Genomic DNA, 18,926 nt, shown 5'->3' on the forward strand with positions numbered 1-18,926 from the left:
TTGGCCCCCCCCCCCCCCCCCCCCCTGATCATGACTGCTCCGCAGGCGCTATCACTCAGCTATAAGCCGGTCAAAGGTGACGCTGCATACATGTACACATTGATGGGGTCGGTACAAGTTTGAGGCGGAGCCCTCCCAAAGGAGCCAAAGGGGGAGAAAAATTCCCCTTTTCAGCGTCAGTTGATAACACCTGGACTGATCTCTGCTTTAGTTGTCGTTCGGCCGCAAATGCGATTTAACATAGAATAATATAGTCGGGACAGATAGGTTCTCGAGATTCAGGGCAGGGCAGCAGCAATAGCCAATCGGTCCTGAATCATCGAGATTAACTTCCTATAGACTGTTCCACGCCCCACGGCGACGGGTGAGGAAGTAGGCAATTGGCTCTTCTCCGTATTTTGCAGTAAATAAAGAGTCCATAATGGCCACTGCTATCTGAGACACGGGATTTGCTTCCCTTTCTGCTGGTCGGTGTCTCTCCATGCAGATGGACCCATGTTGGGAAGACAACAGAGGCAAAGAGGGTGCCCCTTTCGTTGTTTTCTTTTACTTTTTGTGATGTGGGTGTTGCTGATGAAGGATATAATTTTCCAGACTGGGGGGCGCCAAGTTTCGTTTCGTTTCGTTTTTTTTAGTCAGGGTTCTCCCTCTTTCCTGGTGCCCGATGTGAATGGCTGTATGTTGAGACAGGGAGGATAAACTAGGGCGGGAGGCGCAATCGGTCCAGGCTGGCAACCAATTCGAACCGTGTCTTGCACAAGTTGCTGCTCTGTAAACATAATTTCGCGTCTAGATCAAGGCAGAATTTGCCTTTTATTTCACGGTATTACAAATATTTTGCGACACCAGTTTCCAGCGTAGATTTCTTCGAGGAGTTCTGTCGAGTAGAACCACAATGTCACACACGGTGGGGTTTCGGCGCCGTAGGCCCACACGAAATCGGCCGGCTTGAACCGGCCAGGTCTTGCGTGGATGTACAAAGTGCTCGCATTTCATTGTCATCGGCATTCAGGTGCCAGGCCATGTAGCAGGCCATGAAACTGACCAGAAATTCAATAGTTAGCTTGTTTCATCTGAAAAGCAAAAAGAAAAAAAAAGATCCAGAAAGAGGGGAGGACATCGGACGAGATAAAAAAAAAACGCACCCCCTGTTTAGTAGGCTGCATTCAAGGGAGAGAGAAAAAGAAACAAAAGGAAATACACACCCACCTCCCAGTTTGTGACAAATTATGACAGTACTCTCTATAGATATTCTGTGCATAATTACGCACGGCACAACTTTCGCCGGAATAATCTTGCGCCATATCATAGGGCAATCTCAGGGCGTTGTTTAGGAAGCCTCAGCTGTCTCTCAAGATCCCATTAGGTCTGTCCACTAAGTCTTGGTTGCTGTCGTAATATGCGAGAAGTGAGATATCTAATAATGTCAGACACGCCTCTCTTGGCCTCTCTTGGGGGCCTCTGCTGTTGGCGCAATCCCGTAGACATGGTAACTGGTCGGCAGTCTTTCCGCACCCCCTCCGTCCGTCACACTTGAGACCGTGGGTCGGCAAAGCAATCAGATTCAACACATATTACGTGTTGGGGCGTTATTATGCAGCAGGTCTTACCGAACCGGGACGCTGCAGCGGCCTATCAGTCAATCAGAGCTTGGAAGTATGCGACATCATTCTCGATCACAGACGGCCCCCATCGCGGAGAAAAGTTTGAGGTGCAGTAAAAGATTGCAACTATACTGCAGGATGCTGCGACATGTTTAAAGTGAGACAACTGGAACAAGTGAGAACGCTGAAGCAGTGCATGCTCTGCGAGTTCATCTTGTGCCGCACGAGAGGCAAACGAATACAGTCGAAATAATATATTGAACAAGCTTTGTTGCTCCAATTTCCTTGAATTCACGAAACCCAGCTGATTTGGCTAAAAAGGATCCACGCAAAATTCGCCCGTGTCCTTGTGTTGCCGACGGGGATGTCGGTCATATTTGTCGGACAAGAACCCCCTGCATGAATCCTAACAATAATGGTAGCTCATAGCAAATATCAGAATGAAAGTGCCCTTGTTTGCGAATGTGGTGTCGCAAATAATCGCTGGCCAAGAGCGCTGAATGCTTTTCCTCTTGCGGCGATACAGAATTAAACATCATCGTCCCATAGATAAATAACGTGACGCTCTCCCAGTGCTTCCTTCAAACACAAGACTAAATCATCGATTGCGGTAAGAAATTTCAAGTAGGATGACACGGCAACACAATACCGTCGGTAATTCTCGTCTCGCACAAGCGATGTGCTTAGTTCAATCTTGTGGTGCTGCGCATAGGATAGGGACTCAAAGCAGGTACGGACAAGAGGCACAGGAAGTCTTTCGGGGAGAGGGGATCCGGTCCGCAGGGCTTGTTCGACGATTGCCAGCACAGCCATGATGTTTCCGATAGCGCCATCATCCAATATTCCAAGAGCAGTGACTAGTCTCTCTTGAAACTCTTTGGGAAGAGTAGTCGACAGATACAAGAGTCTCCCGAGCGCTTGGTTCATGTTTCGGCACTGCTCTTGAGTTTGACGTAGAACCGCTTGATCGAACGGGCCTGCACTAAAGTCCACCTTTAGAAGGGCCAATGAGCCGTTCAATGATGAGAGAATCTCTGCAACCTCTAGCGTAAGCTCCTCTATGGCAGTAGCCCCAATGGGGCCCTCCTGGTTCGCCCGACTCCAATGTGATAACAACAGGGCGTAATAGTCTGACAAGGTACGAACGGTATTCGCCAGAGTCTTGCACACGTGTCCGGTGGCAGACGGTGGCTTGGGGAAGAGCTGAACAATGGTCGCAGCGAGAAAGCCCAACAAGACAGTGACCAATCGCTTCCAGAATGCCTGATATCCTCTGCCTGGGTTCCCGTACTGCGGTAGATGGACATTGTCATAGCTGAAACCAATGATGAGGATGAAGGTGACGCCACACATGGCCGTTGCCTGGGTATATGCCAGCGGTAAAAATATCCTCAGCCAAATAGAGATGACGGTGAAAACTGCCACACTGGCGGCCAACCCGTATGGGTTACCTGGACCACTGCCAGATCCTATGTACCACGCAACAAGGCCAAAGACTCCTCCAATCACTGTGCCGAGCGCTCTGGAGATGAGGGAAAAGGTAAAATCAGCCATGTAAAGGAGGACGCATGTCTGTGCGGTGATGACAGCCCACAATCCCTTCTCGCGATAGAAGAAGCCAGCCGAGTGAGGAATAGATGCGGGAATGGCAGTGGCAAGTGTTACGACAACCATTCGCATGGCATACATGCCAGCTGGGTTGGTGAACCAACGGTAGGTTCCGGCAATAGCTCTGGCAACTGGGCCTGCCCGGGTGGGAGCCTCATAGCCTCGGATGAGACGGAGTCGCTGGCGCACCTCTTTGGACTGTTCATCGGCTACGTCTGGATCATCTGCTCCGCCGTCATCAGAGACACCGGCGATTGGAATTGTTTTCCTTCCACTGAAAATCCAGTGAAAGGCATAACGTATCCGGGACGGGAGCCAGATGCGATGCCGGGTTTGTGAGGTCGTCAGCTGAAGAACGTGTTTCAGCATCGTCTCCGTTGCCTCAGCCACTCCTAATATACGTTCTTCCAATACCATGGCGACCATCATCGCCTGCAGAGACTGTGGCTGAAGAGTGTCTGATATCTTCAGCTGGCCGTCTTGGTCAAAAAGATCGGAGTGACAGTCTATAATTGCTTCGGTGGTATTGGTAACGCAGAACTCGCGGGCAGACTGCAACGCCGCCAAGGCTGTCTCCATTCGATGAACCAGCGCATCAAACACTTGCTGGGATGGCTGGCGGATCCACCGACGAGTATTGACGGTATGAACACACTCGACCACGACTGAGATGGACTCTGAACAAGCTTGGCGTACTTGCGCGGTTGTTTCGCGCATAGCTTCTATCATTCGAGTGCGAAGATCGCTCTGCTCTGGGGTTCGAAGTGCCTTCATAAGCTCTGCGTATTGCAAAACATGGCGTTGACCAATCTCGTGACCGCCCTTTTCTCCCGTCTGCCCGTCACTAGAGTGTTTATCGTACTGCAAGCCTGCTTTGCGTTCCTTCTGCAGAGCCATAGTGGTGGTGATGTGGAAATCGATCAGAGATGTGCTGGCTATCATAGTCTGGCGAATGCATTCCTTTAGGCCCTTGACGTCGTCGGCATTCCACCGGCCACGGGAAATATCCAGGGGAAGGAAGGCAATTTCTGGCTCCATGGCTTTGTAAAGGGCAATCATGCCATCTTTGCTTTGCCTCAATTGCTCCACTTCCAGTTTTTGAGTAGTAAATCGTTGCTGTGTCAAGGCAAGGGGGATGTCGAACATGCGAATGAGTTGTTCCATTTTTCGAAGAACCACGTAGGAAGTAGACTGTGGAAAGAAGATCAAGCAACACACTGCGCCAATGCCTACTCCAATGGCTCCTGGCTTCACCAATACCTGCCCCAGAAGCGGAGTGAAGGTCGGTAGAAGGGGCCCGGTCAACAGAAACACATCGACGACGATGTTGCCAAAGAGATGAAGAAGGGTAAGCTTGACGTTGTTTGCTCGTAAGCGTGACAAGAAGTAGATGAATGCACAAGACATGACGTAGTAAACAACCGTGACGCGTGCATCTAGCATATGACCCTCATATACCAGTATCTTACTGATGACCGCTGCATTTTGGCCAGTGCTTTGTGCCTGAGCAACCGCGGCCTGCTGCAGGGCTTGGAGTTGTGCCTGGGTATCTGAAGCGGGACGGGCAGCCAATGCAGCCTTCATTGTCAAGATTCCCCAGGCCCACCCTAAACACAGCCCGACAAGGAGCGATAGAGATCCGAGGAGGTAGATGAGAAGGATGCCAGCCGGCGGCGTGACAAAGAGAACTAGGGCAGCAAAAAAGGTAGAAATGCCGATGCTTTGCAGAGAAGGCTCGATGAATATCAAAAGAGCAGCAACCCAAGCTGCTATGGAACAGCGGAAAAGAGTTTTGAGATCGTTCCCATTGACGTGGTTGAGCAATGAGGGAAGAACTCGCTTCTTGGGTGCCTCCTTCTTCTCGGTACCATTGTCGGCGCCATTGCCGACAGATTCATCCGCTGGCATGTTGTCAATGTCAACGGGCTGCCTGCAACGATTTGAATTTTTTTGATTTTTGAAATTTTTTTTGGAGACCGCAGAGCAATGCCGGTTATAATGTGTTGGGTTTGGAAGATGTAGCCGCAGCTAGCTTGAGCCCAGCAGGGTGCTAATAGCTGAGTCAGAACTCAAAGAGATGTTGAGCCATGCACGGACAACCTCGGCACCTGATCTAAGGAATTGTTAGCCAACAGTGATGGGCATGGACTCTGCAAGGATGAAAACACAATGCGTTACCGGCGAGACGAAGTTATGTACGCTTTGGCCGGAAACCCAGCTTGTAGCTGTATAGAGAATGAGGGGAGATACTACCTGAGAGGGAGGACAACCCAGGTACCTGCAGCTGACAGATGTTTCGAAGGAAGGGGGAATGGTCTGGGGACGCCGACGAAATGAAAAAATAGCCATCCCATTAGAGCGATTAGGAAGTAGTTGTCTCACCTCAATTTGAGTACCTAGTTGAAAGCCGCTAGATCGGGAGAGGATGGTGATTGTAACCTTTGACTGCCGAAGCTCTACGTGGTAGCGTAGACTTGGCGACCCTGGTGCCAAGGAGAGCGAGTAGTATTCAATGTTATTACTCGTACGAAAGGGCAAGGAAGAGTAATCTCTTTAAATTTGGTTGCGTCCCACGCGCCAAGGACCCAAACGCCCGGATGAATCGAAGGATCGGCCATTTCCCCTGTGCGGCCCAAGACGCATGTGGTGAATGGAGAATTGATGTCAGTTTCGGGCGGCTCGGGTCATCCGAAATGGCACGCCAAAGGTGGATAAGATGCGGAGGAGATTCGTCTGTCCGTATATTCCATGGACCTCGGGATGGCAGCAGAGGACGGCGTTTCCAAGCACCGAGTGGGTATGGGGCAGGGCTGATCCGCGTACCTAGCGCCGAGCTACTCCAAGTATGTGTATGGAAGGACGGCTAAAGAGCAATCAATTAGCGATCCGATCTGGATGAATGAAAAGGATGCCGTGGATGGAGCGAGTGCTTACTGTACAGTACTCGTACTACTCGTACTACTGCTGCAACATGCGACATCCGAGGATGGATTCATGCGCGTGTATGTTGTGTGCTCATGTCATGTCAATACACAAATGACGGGGTTGAATGAGGAACAAGATGGTGGGAGAGATTCTCCGCATGAACAATTTTTGTGCCTCTTCTGTGCGTGATTCATCAGGGCAGACTCGCTCTTTCCATACCTTACCTTCGTGTACCTTGACCGCCTGGCTGCAAGGGCGCACCTTCCAACTTGCTACTAAGGCACCTCTACTAAGGTAGGGAAGGCGGCCAGAAGTACCGCCGCTGGCGAGCACCGCGCAATGGTACATGGCCTGTGTTGACTCTGATACAACGGCGGGCTTTCGGTGAGGGCAGTGCCCAATGAAGCTCACTGGATGCACCTTCGCCCCCAATATTTCTTTGCTTTTTCCTTCCCCCCCAACAAGCGAGCATCAAGCGAGCATCAAACTCAATCTCACATGATGTACATGATACATACCTACTAAGTCTCTATCCTTCTAAGGTGCTAAGATATGCATTGGCTTGCGACTGCGGCACAGATAGATGGCGACTTGTGCCCTTCCCATTGGAGAGACGGCCAGCCACTATATGCGAGGTAGCGGCTTATGGCGGCCGCATTGAGGCCGCAACCCTCGATTCTGGCCTGTGAAATGCATAAGGGGTGAGGACAAGGAGCATCATATTGGTTCATTTGAGACAAGTCGCATATAGTATGCAATGAGGCGGCGGTGCGAGCGGGGCTATATAAGGAGGACCGGACGAGCAGAAGGCTGGAGACAAACTTGTATCTCTTTCTCCTTTCCAAACCACAATACCAATCCCGTCCATCACTCGATTTCAAAGCATTGAAACAAACCATTTCTATAGAGGCACCTACTACGGCGTCCGATACAGTACCGCCTACCTACCTGGTACCTAGTAGGTACTCTTGGATCTATCAATCTCTCACAAGTAAGTATGTGGTGTGATGGTTCTATGGAGACCTTATATCCAGCGTCTACCAGATGCTAACATTTACTTTCAGCGCACAAATGATCAGTCCGCGAGCGAGATACATGTAATCAACTCTACATGAATATACAGCCTTTCGAAGCCAAGTCTCAGCAATGACTACTCTCACAGAGTTCACCTGCTTCCCCAAGCTCCCAGCGGAGCTCAGAATGAAGATTTGGAAGCATGTCCCCCAGCCAGAACGCATCGTCGGTTGGATCCCTTGTGGAAAGTGCAGAAATATCTGTAGACGCAAGTCTAAAAGCAGAGAGGAACAAGAAGGAAAACCACGTGCCAGACAGCGATGCATGGACAAGAATCATCCCAACTGGCTTGTCAAATATGTTGTACATCCGCGCAAAGACGCCATTTTCGCACCGTTACACGTCTGCCGCGAGTCTCGAGAATTGTGGAAAACTCACTACTTCACGCCTCCTCGGCACATGATTGTCAAAGAGGAAGGGATCGATATCCCAGTCCAGTTCAACGTGCCTTTCCTCAGCTATGAGCATGACATCTTCACCATGTTTGGGGCTTGGAGCTCTACCACCATCTTTGACATGGAGATTCCAATGGACGCAACGATTGAGCCATTCATTGGCCTTGATCGGGCGCGCATAGAGCATGGTGGATATAGCGAGATCCTGGATCTCTTCTTTCCCGCATCTACCCTGTTTGAGGTCAACGAGCTTCCCGCTCTCAAGAGGCTCTCGTTGATTACAATGGGGCCCCAGCCCGAAGAGGATGAAGATCAAGAAGATGGGGTGCTCATGCAGATGCACGCATGCGTGGCAGAGCAGTATGATTGCCAGATTATAGACCTTGTCAACCCCGAGGTCGGTGAGAGCTCCACCATTCTCAACGAATGCCGACCACGCCGGAAGCCGATCCATTGGTATACCAAGGAAAGGCGATTTGATGATTATTACAATTACTGGAAGGCGTGGCTGTGGCAGGTCGTGGAAGCGCAGGCCCATTTCCTCATCAGAACAAACACTGTTTCGTGGTGGATGATTGTCAACTTTGCCCTCGCAGAAACTCCCGAGTGGAACGGTCCACCTTCTCCGGAAGATTGTCCTCTGTATCCAGATCGGTGCAGCGGCCCCACGGGGGACAGAAAATGTGTCATTGGTCACTGGAGGCCGAAATTTGAACTGTCATGCAAGTATCTGTGTGAGGAGCGGTGGGTCAAGGTCTTACGGGATGATCTCGATGTCAAGATTGAGGGGTGGAAACAGCCAATCGACAGAGCGGCAAAAGAGCAGGAGGATGGACGAATCCGAGACTTTATCAATGGGAAGTATCCAAACTTTTGGAAATGGTGGCAAGGTGATGTTGCATGATTATGACGGTTTGTAGATGAAGTCGGGGAACAGACTTTCATTGGTTTCTGATGGTGTCGTGCTTGGTGGTTTCAGTTGGGATCGTTCTTGGTGTTTTTTTTTCAGGGCGATTTCTCTTCTTACATATCCATCTTTTGCCCATTTGGTTGAATACAAAGTTTTTTCTTTTTCTTCCTCCTCCTTCTTCTTCTTCCTAATGAATGGAATGGCACCCCAGCATAGCTCGTCTATGAGGCTCTCTGCCTGACTTTTACCAGTACGATGGCATATTATGTGAGCTTTGAAATATTACTATAGAGTGTATCTCATTGTCTCGTAGTCAGGTGGGACCGTCTGAAACACGACGAGCCCGTAGACAAATAAGAGACGAGGCATGGATAGCCACGTCGGCAATGTTACTTCCAACTTGTTTCCCCTTCACATTTGATGGCCATGCTCGGGCCTAGATTGTCCTCCCTGCAGTGGTCAGCCGCAGCATTGGTAGAGCAGAGGCGTCCAGGGAGCGTCCCGGAATGGTGTCATGCCCCTGCTGCATGGTGCAGCGCAGCCTGGCCACCTGTCGCCCACCCACAGGTCGGAGAGATCAAAACAAGCAAGGATTAATGGAAATTTATGCAAGAGGATGCTGCCTGGCTTGACCGGTGTGCTGAAAAAGGCACGACTTGCAGCGCGCTAGATGCATGGTGGCTCCCAGCTGAGAAAAAGCAAACATCGTTTTTGGCCTTTCTTTTTGTACGGTTTAATGAAGTGGCGAGCATACCCGTACTCGTACATCGTCCCCGCCGCGAGAATGGGCTCTAGCACATACTCGCATTCATTGGAAAGCGGTGGTGGGAACAGATGTGCTTATTCTTCTTCTTTCTCCTCTTCCCTCCCCTCCTCATCTGGCCGCTATTCTGATAGATCATACACAGGCTGTCATAGCAAGTCATCGCAGTGGCATTTATTTTCACTCTATTAGCATCATATCCGACGTTAATTCTTAACGCATTTCACGGGGAATGGTGGTTACTGAAACAAGAATCTCGACAGTCATACGTCTCTAGGTGTTCAGTGAGTATTCTCGCTCAAGTCTGGATATTTTGGCTGGATTTAGACACCAACTAATCATGCTCTTGTCAAGTTATTTAGAAGCTAGCGTTATACATGGAGGCCAAGGCAGATATGGGACTCGACAAGGTCCCCCCCGAGATCCTCCTCAAGATTGCTGAAGCTCTCAAGAGCGAAAAGGATCTTGGGGCTCTTGTCCTCTCGTGCCGCCGCGCATACATGACGCTCAACGGCGTTCTATACGAACGTAATGTGTTTGAAGCCCAGCCTAAAAATTCCTGTGTTCTTTGGGCGGCCAGGAACGACTCGTTGAACACGATAAAGCTGGCCTATGCCCATGGCGCGGATCTGAACCTCTACGACCCGCGGTCTGAGCTGAGAATAACCATTGTGTGGTCCAAGAGAAAGAAGGCGGATGCTAGAAAGATATTCTCGCCGCTCCACGTGTCGGTGATGAAGGGATTTCACCATATCACGCAGTATCTGCTTGATCATGGCGCCTCCGTCGACATTCCGTCCGTCGGCCTCTGTAGCTGCCATGCCCTAAACTTCAGACCACTATTCCCCGCATGGTTTCCGCTTCACACGGCTCTGGTCCATGCAAAGGAGGGCGAAATATCATCGGAAATGTTGATACGGCATGGAGCCCGCAAGGAAGCCGCCGAGTGTCCTGGCCTTAGCTTCCAAACAATTAGCCACCAGCCGAGCCTGGCCAGGCTGGTGGCCGATTTGGGAGGCCTTGGAGAGGGCAACGTAGACGCCCTGGGCTATGCACCGCTTCATCTTGCTTCACTGGATGGAATGGACGATGTGGTTGAAATGATCCTCGAGGACCCCAAAGCCAACATTAAGGCAAGAACCCTTGAGGAAAACAATAGTGTTTTGCATTGCTCCGTCAGACAGCGGAACCTCAAGACGACAAAGCTGCTTCTAGAAGTGCCAGGCATAGAGATTGAGACTACGGACAATCGCAACAGGAATGTCGTTTACGCCGCAGCAAGAGGTTGCAACGATGGGACTGTTGCGTCTATCATTTCACTTCTTGTCCAGGGTGGTGCCAACATCAACCTCCCGGACATGGATGGGATAACTCCTCTCTATGCCGCGGCTTCCAGAATGTTGATTTATGGCTATCCCAATTTCAAGGCCGTTGAAGCGCTGCTCGCCCACGGCGCTGATCCCCTTTTGTATCAAAAGAACCACAACGGCTGGACCATCTTCCACCAACTGCTTCGACAGGCTCCCAATTTCGGGGAGGTGGTGAGTCCACGACGGGCCGCGCTGAAGAGACTCATTGAGCTGGGCCTTGATTTTGACACTTGCTCTTGCACCACTCAAGATGAATTCGGCCTCGACTTTGACGGCGACGGCACGCCGCTGTTCTTTGCTGCCGCACTAGCTCAAGACCCGGAGTGCACCGAGATCCTGCTCAAGGCCGGTGCTAGGCCAAATACGACGGTGGTGAATGGAGAGGACCTCGACCACATGCAAACCCAAAGCTTTTTGGCTGGTGTATTTCGCCATTTGTGGTGGGAAACGGGGGGTTGCGTGATAGCTCCCCCCCTAAGCCAGGCTGGCGAGATCATAGCCGTGCTGCTCAAGTACGGCGCCAGGCTGGAAGATGTCGATGGCGAAGAGTCTCCCCTGGAGTTTGTGTGCCGGTGCCCAGAACAGAGGATGGATTACTCCCGTTTGGACTTTGTGCTGGAGCACGCCACCAGCGAAAACGTGTCTCTCGAGCACGTCGAGGGGGTGATTTCTGCTAATAGACCTGAATCTGGTCGCGCCGAGGGGATGGTTGACGACCATCACAGGATCGTGGTTCACAAGCTAGAAAGGTTTAGGGAGAGGGAATTTCCGGGGGAGATGATGGGTAAGGAAATTGCGGACGATGTGATGGATGTCGATGCCGCTGGTGATGGTGATGATAACATGTAATAGTGAACAAGGTGCCTACTAGTATAGAGAAGAAGAATAAATTCGGCTGTTGCGCATATCAATCCTAGTACCAGATTGATACTTTTTGCATGTTGTGATGGCCAAAGTCGGAAAAGAATTGGATGGTAAAAGGTCGTGATGATGTCGTCGGTGCGGTTGGAGGTAGTAGTACCTAGTAGTTGTTGTTTACTCCAGGCTTTTACCGCCTACGGTAGTTGTAACTGCGGCTCTTTGGAGGGGTAATGAGGACATTACAGAGGGAAACAAGTACCGCCACCAGGAATGAAAGATGCTATACAGAAAATCAAACACAGTTGGGGAATTTCCCTAGATGGACGTGTATTCGATATCAATCATTTTCGAGCATAGAGGAGAGAGCAATGTAAGCCACAAGATACCTTATTGAACAAGGCACATCACCAATCCAGTATTCGCATCCCACCTGTATCTATACTTGGAAAAGGCTGACGCATGTCATATCCCAGACCAGTTACAGTACCTTATCCACGGCCCACTAGAGCTCAATTACCCACTTCGGCCTTGTCATCAAGCCACAGCCTCTCTCTCTTTCTCTGTCTCTGTCTCTCTCGCTATCAATTAAGCGCCTCTCTGTTCTCTATCCTCGATCTTACAGCTTCTCCTCCTGCATCTCCCCTCCCGCCGTCTCTGCGCTTCTACCATTGAGCCTCGAAGATTCGCACACGAAAGCCTTGATCCAACGAGCTCCTCCCTCGGGCATCCAATCCTGCCAATTTCACGTGGCGCGCAGTTCGTCCCCTAGCCATCACCAAAGGCCAACCAACCAACCTCTTGCGACCTCTTCTCTCTCCCTTACATTCTCTCTCGGCCTCTTCCTTTTCCCTCTCTCTTCTTCTTCTTCTTCTTCTTCTTCTTCTCCTACTGCTTTCAGCCATGCTCGTCTCCCTGACGGTCGGCAAGGTTGACGCTGGCGTCACAGTGCTGCTGACCCCGGACAAGCGCTTGGTATGTCTCGCAAGCTGGCCTGTCTTTGTTTTGATCTTCCTTTCCTTGCTCTTTTCTCTGCTCTGCTTTACTCCATCTTGACATTCTATCGAGCTCCATGTCTGACCGCGGCAATTTCAAAACATATAGATCGAGTTCCCTTCCATTCTGCTGCCTCCCAACATCTCCTCCGGTAGCATCGTAGACATCACGGTTGGCCGCAACGTCAGCAAGGAGGCTGCTGCGGAAGACGAGTTCCGTTCCCTCCAAGACCGCATCTTCCAGTCCTTTGGCGCCTCCGAACCCGCCGCGCCCATCCTGCGCTGCCGCAATGCGACCCAAACCTCCGTCGTCCTGGAATGGGACCCCATCGAGCTCGCTACTGCCGACTTGATGTCCCTAAGCCTGTATCGCAACGGGCAAAAGGCCGGCAACATCCCCCGGCCGCTGGAGATGCACAGCACCAAGATCAGCGGTCTGGCCGTCGACACCGAATATAGCTTCCACCTGGTCCTGCGGACGAGCGCCGGCACGCGGGCGAGCGAGAAGATGGTTGTGCGAACCCACAAGATGACGGACCTCAGCGGAATCACCATCACAACCGGCATTCTGCCCGCGGCGACGAGAGAGAACCTGACACGTGCGGTGGAGCGCATCGGAGCCAAGATTGTCGACGGGGTGCGCATCGACACGACGCACTTCGTCACCACCGAAGGCAGGGGAACGGCGTGGGAAAAGGCCGTCGAGAACAACATCCCCGTGGTGCGGCCCGAGTGGGTGACGGCCTGCGAGCAGAACGGCCGGATCCTCGGCGTCACCAAATTCTACCTCGACGTCATGCGGCCAGGTCCCCCCAGCGACGATCAGCTGCCTCCTCCTCCCGCCAAAGACGTGCCTCCCAAGGACACACCACCGCGAGCGTCACCATCGGCGCAAGAGGCAGCTTCTGATAAGTCTCGAGACGGCAAATCGCCGGCCACTACCCCGGTCAACGGAAAGAAAGACCACGAAGCAGAAGCAGAATCGTCCAAAGCCGGAGAAAATTCCAACTCCCAGCAAGACGAGGACGACGATGAGGAGGGGGAGGAGGAGGAGAAGGGCGAGTCGTCGGAGCAGAAGACAAAATCTGACGGGCAGGCAGAGCAAAAAGTACGTCTAGAAGACGTTCAAGAGCAAAAAGTGGCACTGCGGCCTGTCGAGTCCCAAACGGCGATTGTGGAACAAGTCAGCGATGACGACGAGGATGGGTCCCGGCCCGCGGACGGGGCGTCGTTCCAGGAGGTTGAGCTGTAGAGTATGCCTTGTTTTGTTTTGCGGATATACATGTACACTGGGCATATGTCTCTCGTGCTTCATCTACATGCAGGTACCTTGCTGTTCACGTTTTACGCGCCGTGTTGTTTTTGAGTGATGCGAAGGGAAGGGGGGGGAGGGGATGAAGAAGACGAGAAATTCTACGACGAGCTTGTTTCTTATTACAGGGAAAAGGGGAGCTATTTGGGCGGGCGGGAAAAGACAAAAAGCATGTCATGCCGTTTACAAAAGAGCCATTTTATAAAGACTTTTTAATTTCAAGGTTGTCCCTGTGCGCTCATCTGCCAAGTCACATCTGTATAATTATTTGTAAAAAAGGAGTAGTATCTGATTAGATTCCTATGAATCAAGATCAAGGAGAAATCTCAGTCCCTTTCCAGTCCCAACAGCGTCCCCTATCCTTCACCCCCAACCCACACACCACGTCCATGAGCTTCTCGGCCGCATACTCAGTGCTGAAGAGCTTCTCCTCAGGCACACCACCCCAGTAGTCCCTGCTCAGCTCCGTCTTGACCGTGCCGGGATGATAGGCCACCGCCATGGCATTGTCACCCGCCCTCGTCCGCAGCTGTATGTCCAGACTCTTGGTGATGCTGTTAACAGCTGCCTTGCTCGCGCGGTACGAGAACCAGCCTCCCGCGCGGTTGTCCGTCGTGGAGCCCACTCTCGCCGACATGTTGAGCCAAGTTGCGTGCTGGGGCAGACGCAGCGCGGCCTCTTCCTCCGCCTCGTCCTCATCCTCGCCTTCGTAATCGTCGTCTTGGTCCACGTCCTCGTCGTCGTACTCGTATCCCGGCGACGACGACATCGCAGTCCCCTTCCGGGGGAGGAACCCAAAGAAATGCTTCGCCACCAGCAGCTGTCCGACGGCATTGACCCGGAACGACTGCAGAGCGGCATCCGCGTCGACCTGTGCCGGCGACTTCTCCGGGTTGAGCAGCACGCCCGGGAGCACGCAGGCGAGATGCAGGTGGTGCGAGTCCCCGGGGAACAGATTCCGTGCCTCTTGGGCGGCGGATGCGATGGTGGACTCGTCTGTGACGTCGCAGCGCACGACAAAGAGGCGCTTTGAGAGCTCGTCTTGTTGTTTCTCGTGCTGTTCTTTCAACAGCGAGGATGAAGAAGCTGACCAAGAATAACAGGACGATGGCGTGGAAAACACATCTCTAAGAAGCGCCGCCTTGGCCACTGCCGGATCGAGATGCCGCGTAGTTGCGAGAACCGGGATCGGCGTAGATAAACGAGCCGTGCGTCGCAGGATGTGGCGGGTGAGGGCATTGCCGATGCCTCTGCTGGAGGGGCAGATGAAGATCCATGGCGTTGAGGACATTGCTGAGATGTTGAGTTGGAGATGGCGAGTGATGTACTCTAATGGGGTGTGAACATTATGTTTGAATACGAGTGTTTTTGATGAATTGGTTTTCTCGCAGCTGGTTGATTGATATGAGATGAAGTGATGAGATGAGATGAGATGAGAGCTTGTGAGTTGCAGATTTGGGTGGTTGTGTTGGATTTGGTTCGATGACGCCAACGAATCGTCCGCAACTCTGCTGTGCCATTGACTCTCCCTTGAATTCGCCGTGAATTTACTCAACAAATAATAGCCAAACTTTAAACAAAACACCAGCCAATCAGCTCAGAAAATAAGAATTAAGAATTAATTCCAGGCGCTATGCCAGATTACAGTAAAACTAATGTAGATAAAAACAGAAGAAGAATGTCAAAGACAAGACGTGTAACGGGTATATCTAAGTAAATACGGCCATGACTTGGTATATCCGTCCCCCCAAAAAAAACCATGTTCGCACTTCATCTTCAAAATCAAGTACAGCATGCAGCTACGTGATCATCTCCCCAAAAACGCCTTGAACAAGAGACATCGCCCATTGATTTCGCTTCCCCCCTCCTCCCCCCTTTTTGTTAGAACAAAGGAAATCAAAGCAATAAGGTATACCAAGAAGGAATGTTTCTCTCCTTCATTGCGCCTACACAGTGTTGTGACGCCAATCATCCGCCGTCCTCTCCGCAATCTGCTCCTGTCTCCGTCTCGCTTCACCGGCCAATTCTCTCATCAGAGGCTCAATGATTCCCAGGCCGCCTGCTTCGTCGCTTCTGCTCATCGTGTCGCTGCTTTCGCTGTCATCAGACGCAAGCCTTCCCCCAATGAGTCCCGCCACGATCCGATCTCGGGATAGGCTGGCTCTCCTTGTGGGCGTCTTGGTTCGTTTGGCACTGCGAGCTTTACGTTCCGCGCCTGCTGAGCTGACCTCGTCATCTGAAGCCCAGCTTCGACCTTCGCCATCCGCATGTGCAGCTTTGCTGATGCGGCTTGACGTCTTGATGTTGCGGCTCATATCGTCAAGGACTGGCACCAGAGCACGCAGCCAAACATCGCCGTTGCGCTCCAGTCGGCGTATACGGCGCTCCACATCTCGAAGACGGTTTTCGTGGTACGAGTCATAGAGACGTAGGATTTGCTTGTCCATCAGGTTCCGCTTGTGCTGCAAATACAACTCGCTATCCATGTCGCGAGACAGTCGAAGTTGGCTCATATCCGGTGATGGTGATGGTGAAGATGAGTGAGAGCTTGATGGAGGAGAAGATACCTTCCGACCGCTCTTGTCTTCTGGCAATCCGGGTGAGGGCTGGAGATCAACCACGACGACAATGGGAATAAGAGTGTTCAGGGAAGATGTTTGAGGGCGCTCACTCTCCTCCTGCGCGTCTGCATAATTTCGCGATTGCTCTCCGTCTGCGTGTTCTTTGTGTTGATCTTCAGACCTTCGTCGTTGCAGCTCTTTCAACGCCTTTGCAGCTTCCATGTCTCTCCTCTTCTTGTCTCGAACTTTCTCGCGTCGGCTCTGTATTGAGCCTGCTGTTGATGGGCGAGAAGGGAGCTCTTTGTTGACTGCTAGCATTGATTGGGCAGATACAGCTCTGCGAATGCTACGCTTAGTACTCCTCGAAGATCCATCGGTAGATTCCTCGGTGATTGGAGAAGGAAATCCGATGCCAGGTCTGTATTGCTGCTTAGCCCGAGAGTCGGCCTTCCCTGGCGGCTTCGGAAGCGGTTTCTTATTGTACCCGTCCCGAACGGTCTCGACATCTTTGGCCACGCTCAACAGGCCGTCAATAGATGCCGAGTGGGCGGGGTGGCGATGCCTCGGGCCAGCAGGAACAACCATGCTTGAGGGCCTCGCCGGACGCTGCTGGTTGTTTGGCCTAGTCGGGCTTTTCTGAGGTCCCCAGACAACCATTCCTTGTGCGTTGATATGGGGCGGATCAGTAATCTTTGGAAATATACTGACGTAGCCTGGTGGCTTGTTCTTTGCTTGGTTCCTAGCACTTGGCCCCATGGATCCTTCTGTAGAGTACCCGGTGGATTGGCTGCTGGATTTGTGGTGCTTTCCTGGGGTGCTTTGCGTATGGCTACTCCTCTCCTCCAGACTCGACGAGACGGACTGCTGTGATAAAAGGCTGGAGCGCTGTGTAGAAGGGGTCTGAGGAAACGCAGGAACCTCATCAGTCGCAGTGGGGAAAACAGTGACGGTGCCGTTTCCCCCGGAATACGTCTGGACGGCAAAGTTTCGTGGGAGAGTTGCATACTCGTTCCTTGTTCCCCCAACCCTTGTACCGATGTTGTTGTTGTTCACATTGGCAGAGGTTTGTGCTGTCGAGTCGGAAGCAAAAGGCATGGCCTCGAGAGGGATCGAGATGGCGATGTGCCGGTGTCCTCCAATGGTGACGCCTGACACTGCCGAGTCTGGTAGCTGAATGTTTTGGGGAGGCCTGGGAACCGATTTGCTTCTTCTCTTCATGGCCATGAATTTGGACCATTTCGACTCCCGATCCTTGTCGTCTGCGTGAGCAAAGGGAACGGACATGTAGCTGCTCGATGGGGGTTCGTGATTCTTCAAGAAATCGGCTAAACTCGTGGTATCATCTTTGCTATAATGGTTCACTCGATTGCGAGGAGCATCTTCCAAATCATCAACACCGCGGCCATTGCCCTTGCCGTGGTAAGAGCTTCTTAGATTCTTCAGCGCCATGACCGGGTCAATCACGGATGATCTCTTGTCCTTTTTGTTATCCAACAATTCGATACCAGTGCTATACCGACGGAAAATGACGGGGTTCGAAGCAAGTGGTGATGGAGGAGGGTTCTGGTCCCCCACCCAGGGTGTGAGAAATCTTGAACCAACAGACGCCGCCATTGCTTCTTCTCTCGAATGGACTGGGCTAGCGGACAAATATCAGCAGCCAACAGCCGGACTGTACTCGTACACACACACAGAGCGCCTAGAAAGGTGGCAATGCCCTTGCGTATTCGAAACCCGCCACTCGCTATCCAAGTCTCTCTCCCTGACCAGGAACCGTGATAGGGTGTCTGACAGAAAACCTGGTGGCTATGGATTCTTACAGACTAAGCGTATGATGGTGTGCATACAAAGCGCATACGCATAGCAGTAGTCCCTCAGGGACCGAATTGTCACTCGCGCGGGCTCTTCCGCCCTCGATAGGGTAGATGTATGTCTCAGTCGTCGGTTGCTGAGGGGTGGGGGGAGGATGCCCGAGAGTGCTGGTACTCGTATGTACGCCGAGAGGAGAGATATTGGCCGACAAGGAGTAATAATCACGGCCGAATAAGCAGGCCGGTATACAAGCGCAGAGGAAAAAGAAAAGGGAACCAAAAGAGCGAGCGAATGGGAGACCTGGCTTTGTCTGGAATCGGGCGGGCCTTGGTATGTCTGTGGATGTATGGAGAAGAGAACTCGTATAGTGGGAAAAAAAAGAAAAGAAAAGAAAATACCAGAGGCCAATGATTGGCTCACACTGAACCAAGAGCGAGGATAAAGAAGACGAGCAGCGCACAAAGAAAGAAGGAAAAAGAAAGGAAGGAAGAGAGATGGCGTTGGCCCGTAGCTCGCCAGAGCGGAGGCAATGTAGATGAAGATGATGAAGAACAAAGCCCTGAAGATCACTTTACGGCCGTGATCAAAGCAATGTCTTTGACATGGGTCGTCTCCTTAAAATATCGGGTCACTCTTTGATGAAAGGGCCTGGAGCTTCCCAGCACCCTGGCAGTTGACTTGGATTGACGAGCCCGGGGGGGGGGGGGGGGGGGGGGGGGGGGGGGGGGGGGGGGGGGGG

The 18,926-nt window shown here is 51.9% G+C and overlaps 6 protein-coding genes across 6 annotated transcripts; 3 read left to right on the forward strand and 3 right to left on the reverse strand.

The window, feature by feature from the left end:
• Positions 1–2,132: 2,132 nt before the first annotated feature.
• Positions 2,133–5,120, reverse strand: Triagg1_3824 (uncharacterized protein; the record flags this gene model as incomplete). Its single annotated transcript, XM_062898159.1, has 1 exon — positions 2,133–5,120. One exon carries the CDS (start codon positions 5,118–5,120, stop codon positions 2,133–2,135), a length of 2,988 nt encoding a protein of 995 aa, XP_062757327.1.
• Positions 5,121–7,283: 2,163 nt separating this feature from the next.
• Positions 7,284–8,510, forward strand: Triagg1_3825 (uncharacterized protein; the record flags this gene model as incomplete). Its single annotated transcript, XM_062898160.1, has 1 exon — positions 7,284–8,510. One exon carries the CDS (start codon positions 7,284–7,286, stop codon positions 8,508–8,510), a length of 1,227 nt encoding a protein of 408 aa, XP_062757328.1.
• A 1,146-nt stretch (positions 8,511–9,656) lies between these two features.
• Positions 9,657–11,498, forward strand: Triagg1_3826 (uncharacterized protein; the record flags this gene model as incomplete). Its single annotated transcript, XM_062898161.1, has 1 exon — positions 9,657–11,498. The coding sequence occupies one exon, from the start codon at positions 9,657–9,659 to the stop codon at positions 11,496–11,498; it is 1,842 nt and encodes a 613-aa protein (XP_062757329.1).
• Positions 11,499–12,410: 912 nt separating this feature from the next.
• Positions 12,411–13,754, forward strand: Triagg1_3827 (uncharacterized protein; the record flags this gene model as incomplete). The annotated part of the gene is made up of 2 exons (XM_062898162.1): positions 12,411–12,482; positions 12,612–13,754. The coding sequence occupies 2 exons, from the start codon at positions 12,411–12,413 to the stop codon at positions 13,752–13,754; spliced, it is 1,215 nt and encodes a 404-aa protein (XP_062757330.1).
• A 373-nt stretch (positions 13,755–14,127) lies between these two features.
• Triagg1_3828 (uncharacterized protein) lies at positions 14,128–15,105 on the reverse strand (the record flags this gene model as incomplete). Its single annotated transcript, XM_062898163.1, has 1 exon — positions 14,128–15,105. The coding sequence occupies one exon, from the start codon at positions 15,103–15,105 to the stop codon at positions 14,128–14,130; it is 978 nt and encodes a 325-aa protein (XP_062757331.1).
• Positions 15,106–15,760: 655 nt separating this feature from the next.
• Positions 15,761–17,989, reverse strand: Triagg1_3829 (uncharacterized protein; the record flags this gene model as incomplete). Its single annotated transcript, XM_062898165.1, has 1 exon — positions 15,761–17,989. One exon carries the CDS (start codon positions 17,987–17,989, stop codon positions 15,761–15,763), a length of 2,229 nt encoding a protein of 742 aa, XP_062757332.1.
• Between the last annotated feature and the right edge of the window lie 937 nt (positions 17,990–18,926).

Source organism: Trichoderma aggressivum (genome assembly GCF_033847375.1).
Source record: "Trichoderma aggressivum f. europaeum strain CBS 100526 chromosome Unknown scaffold_011, whole genome shotgun sequence".
Lineage (NCBI taxonomy): Eukaryota > Fungi > Ascomycota > Sordariomycetes > Hypocreales > Hypocreaceae > Trichoderma > Trichoderma aggressivum.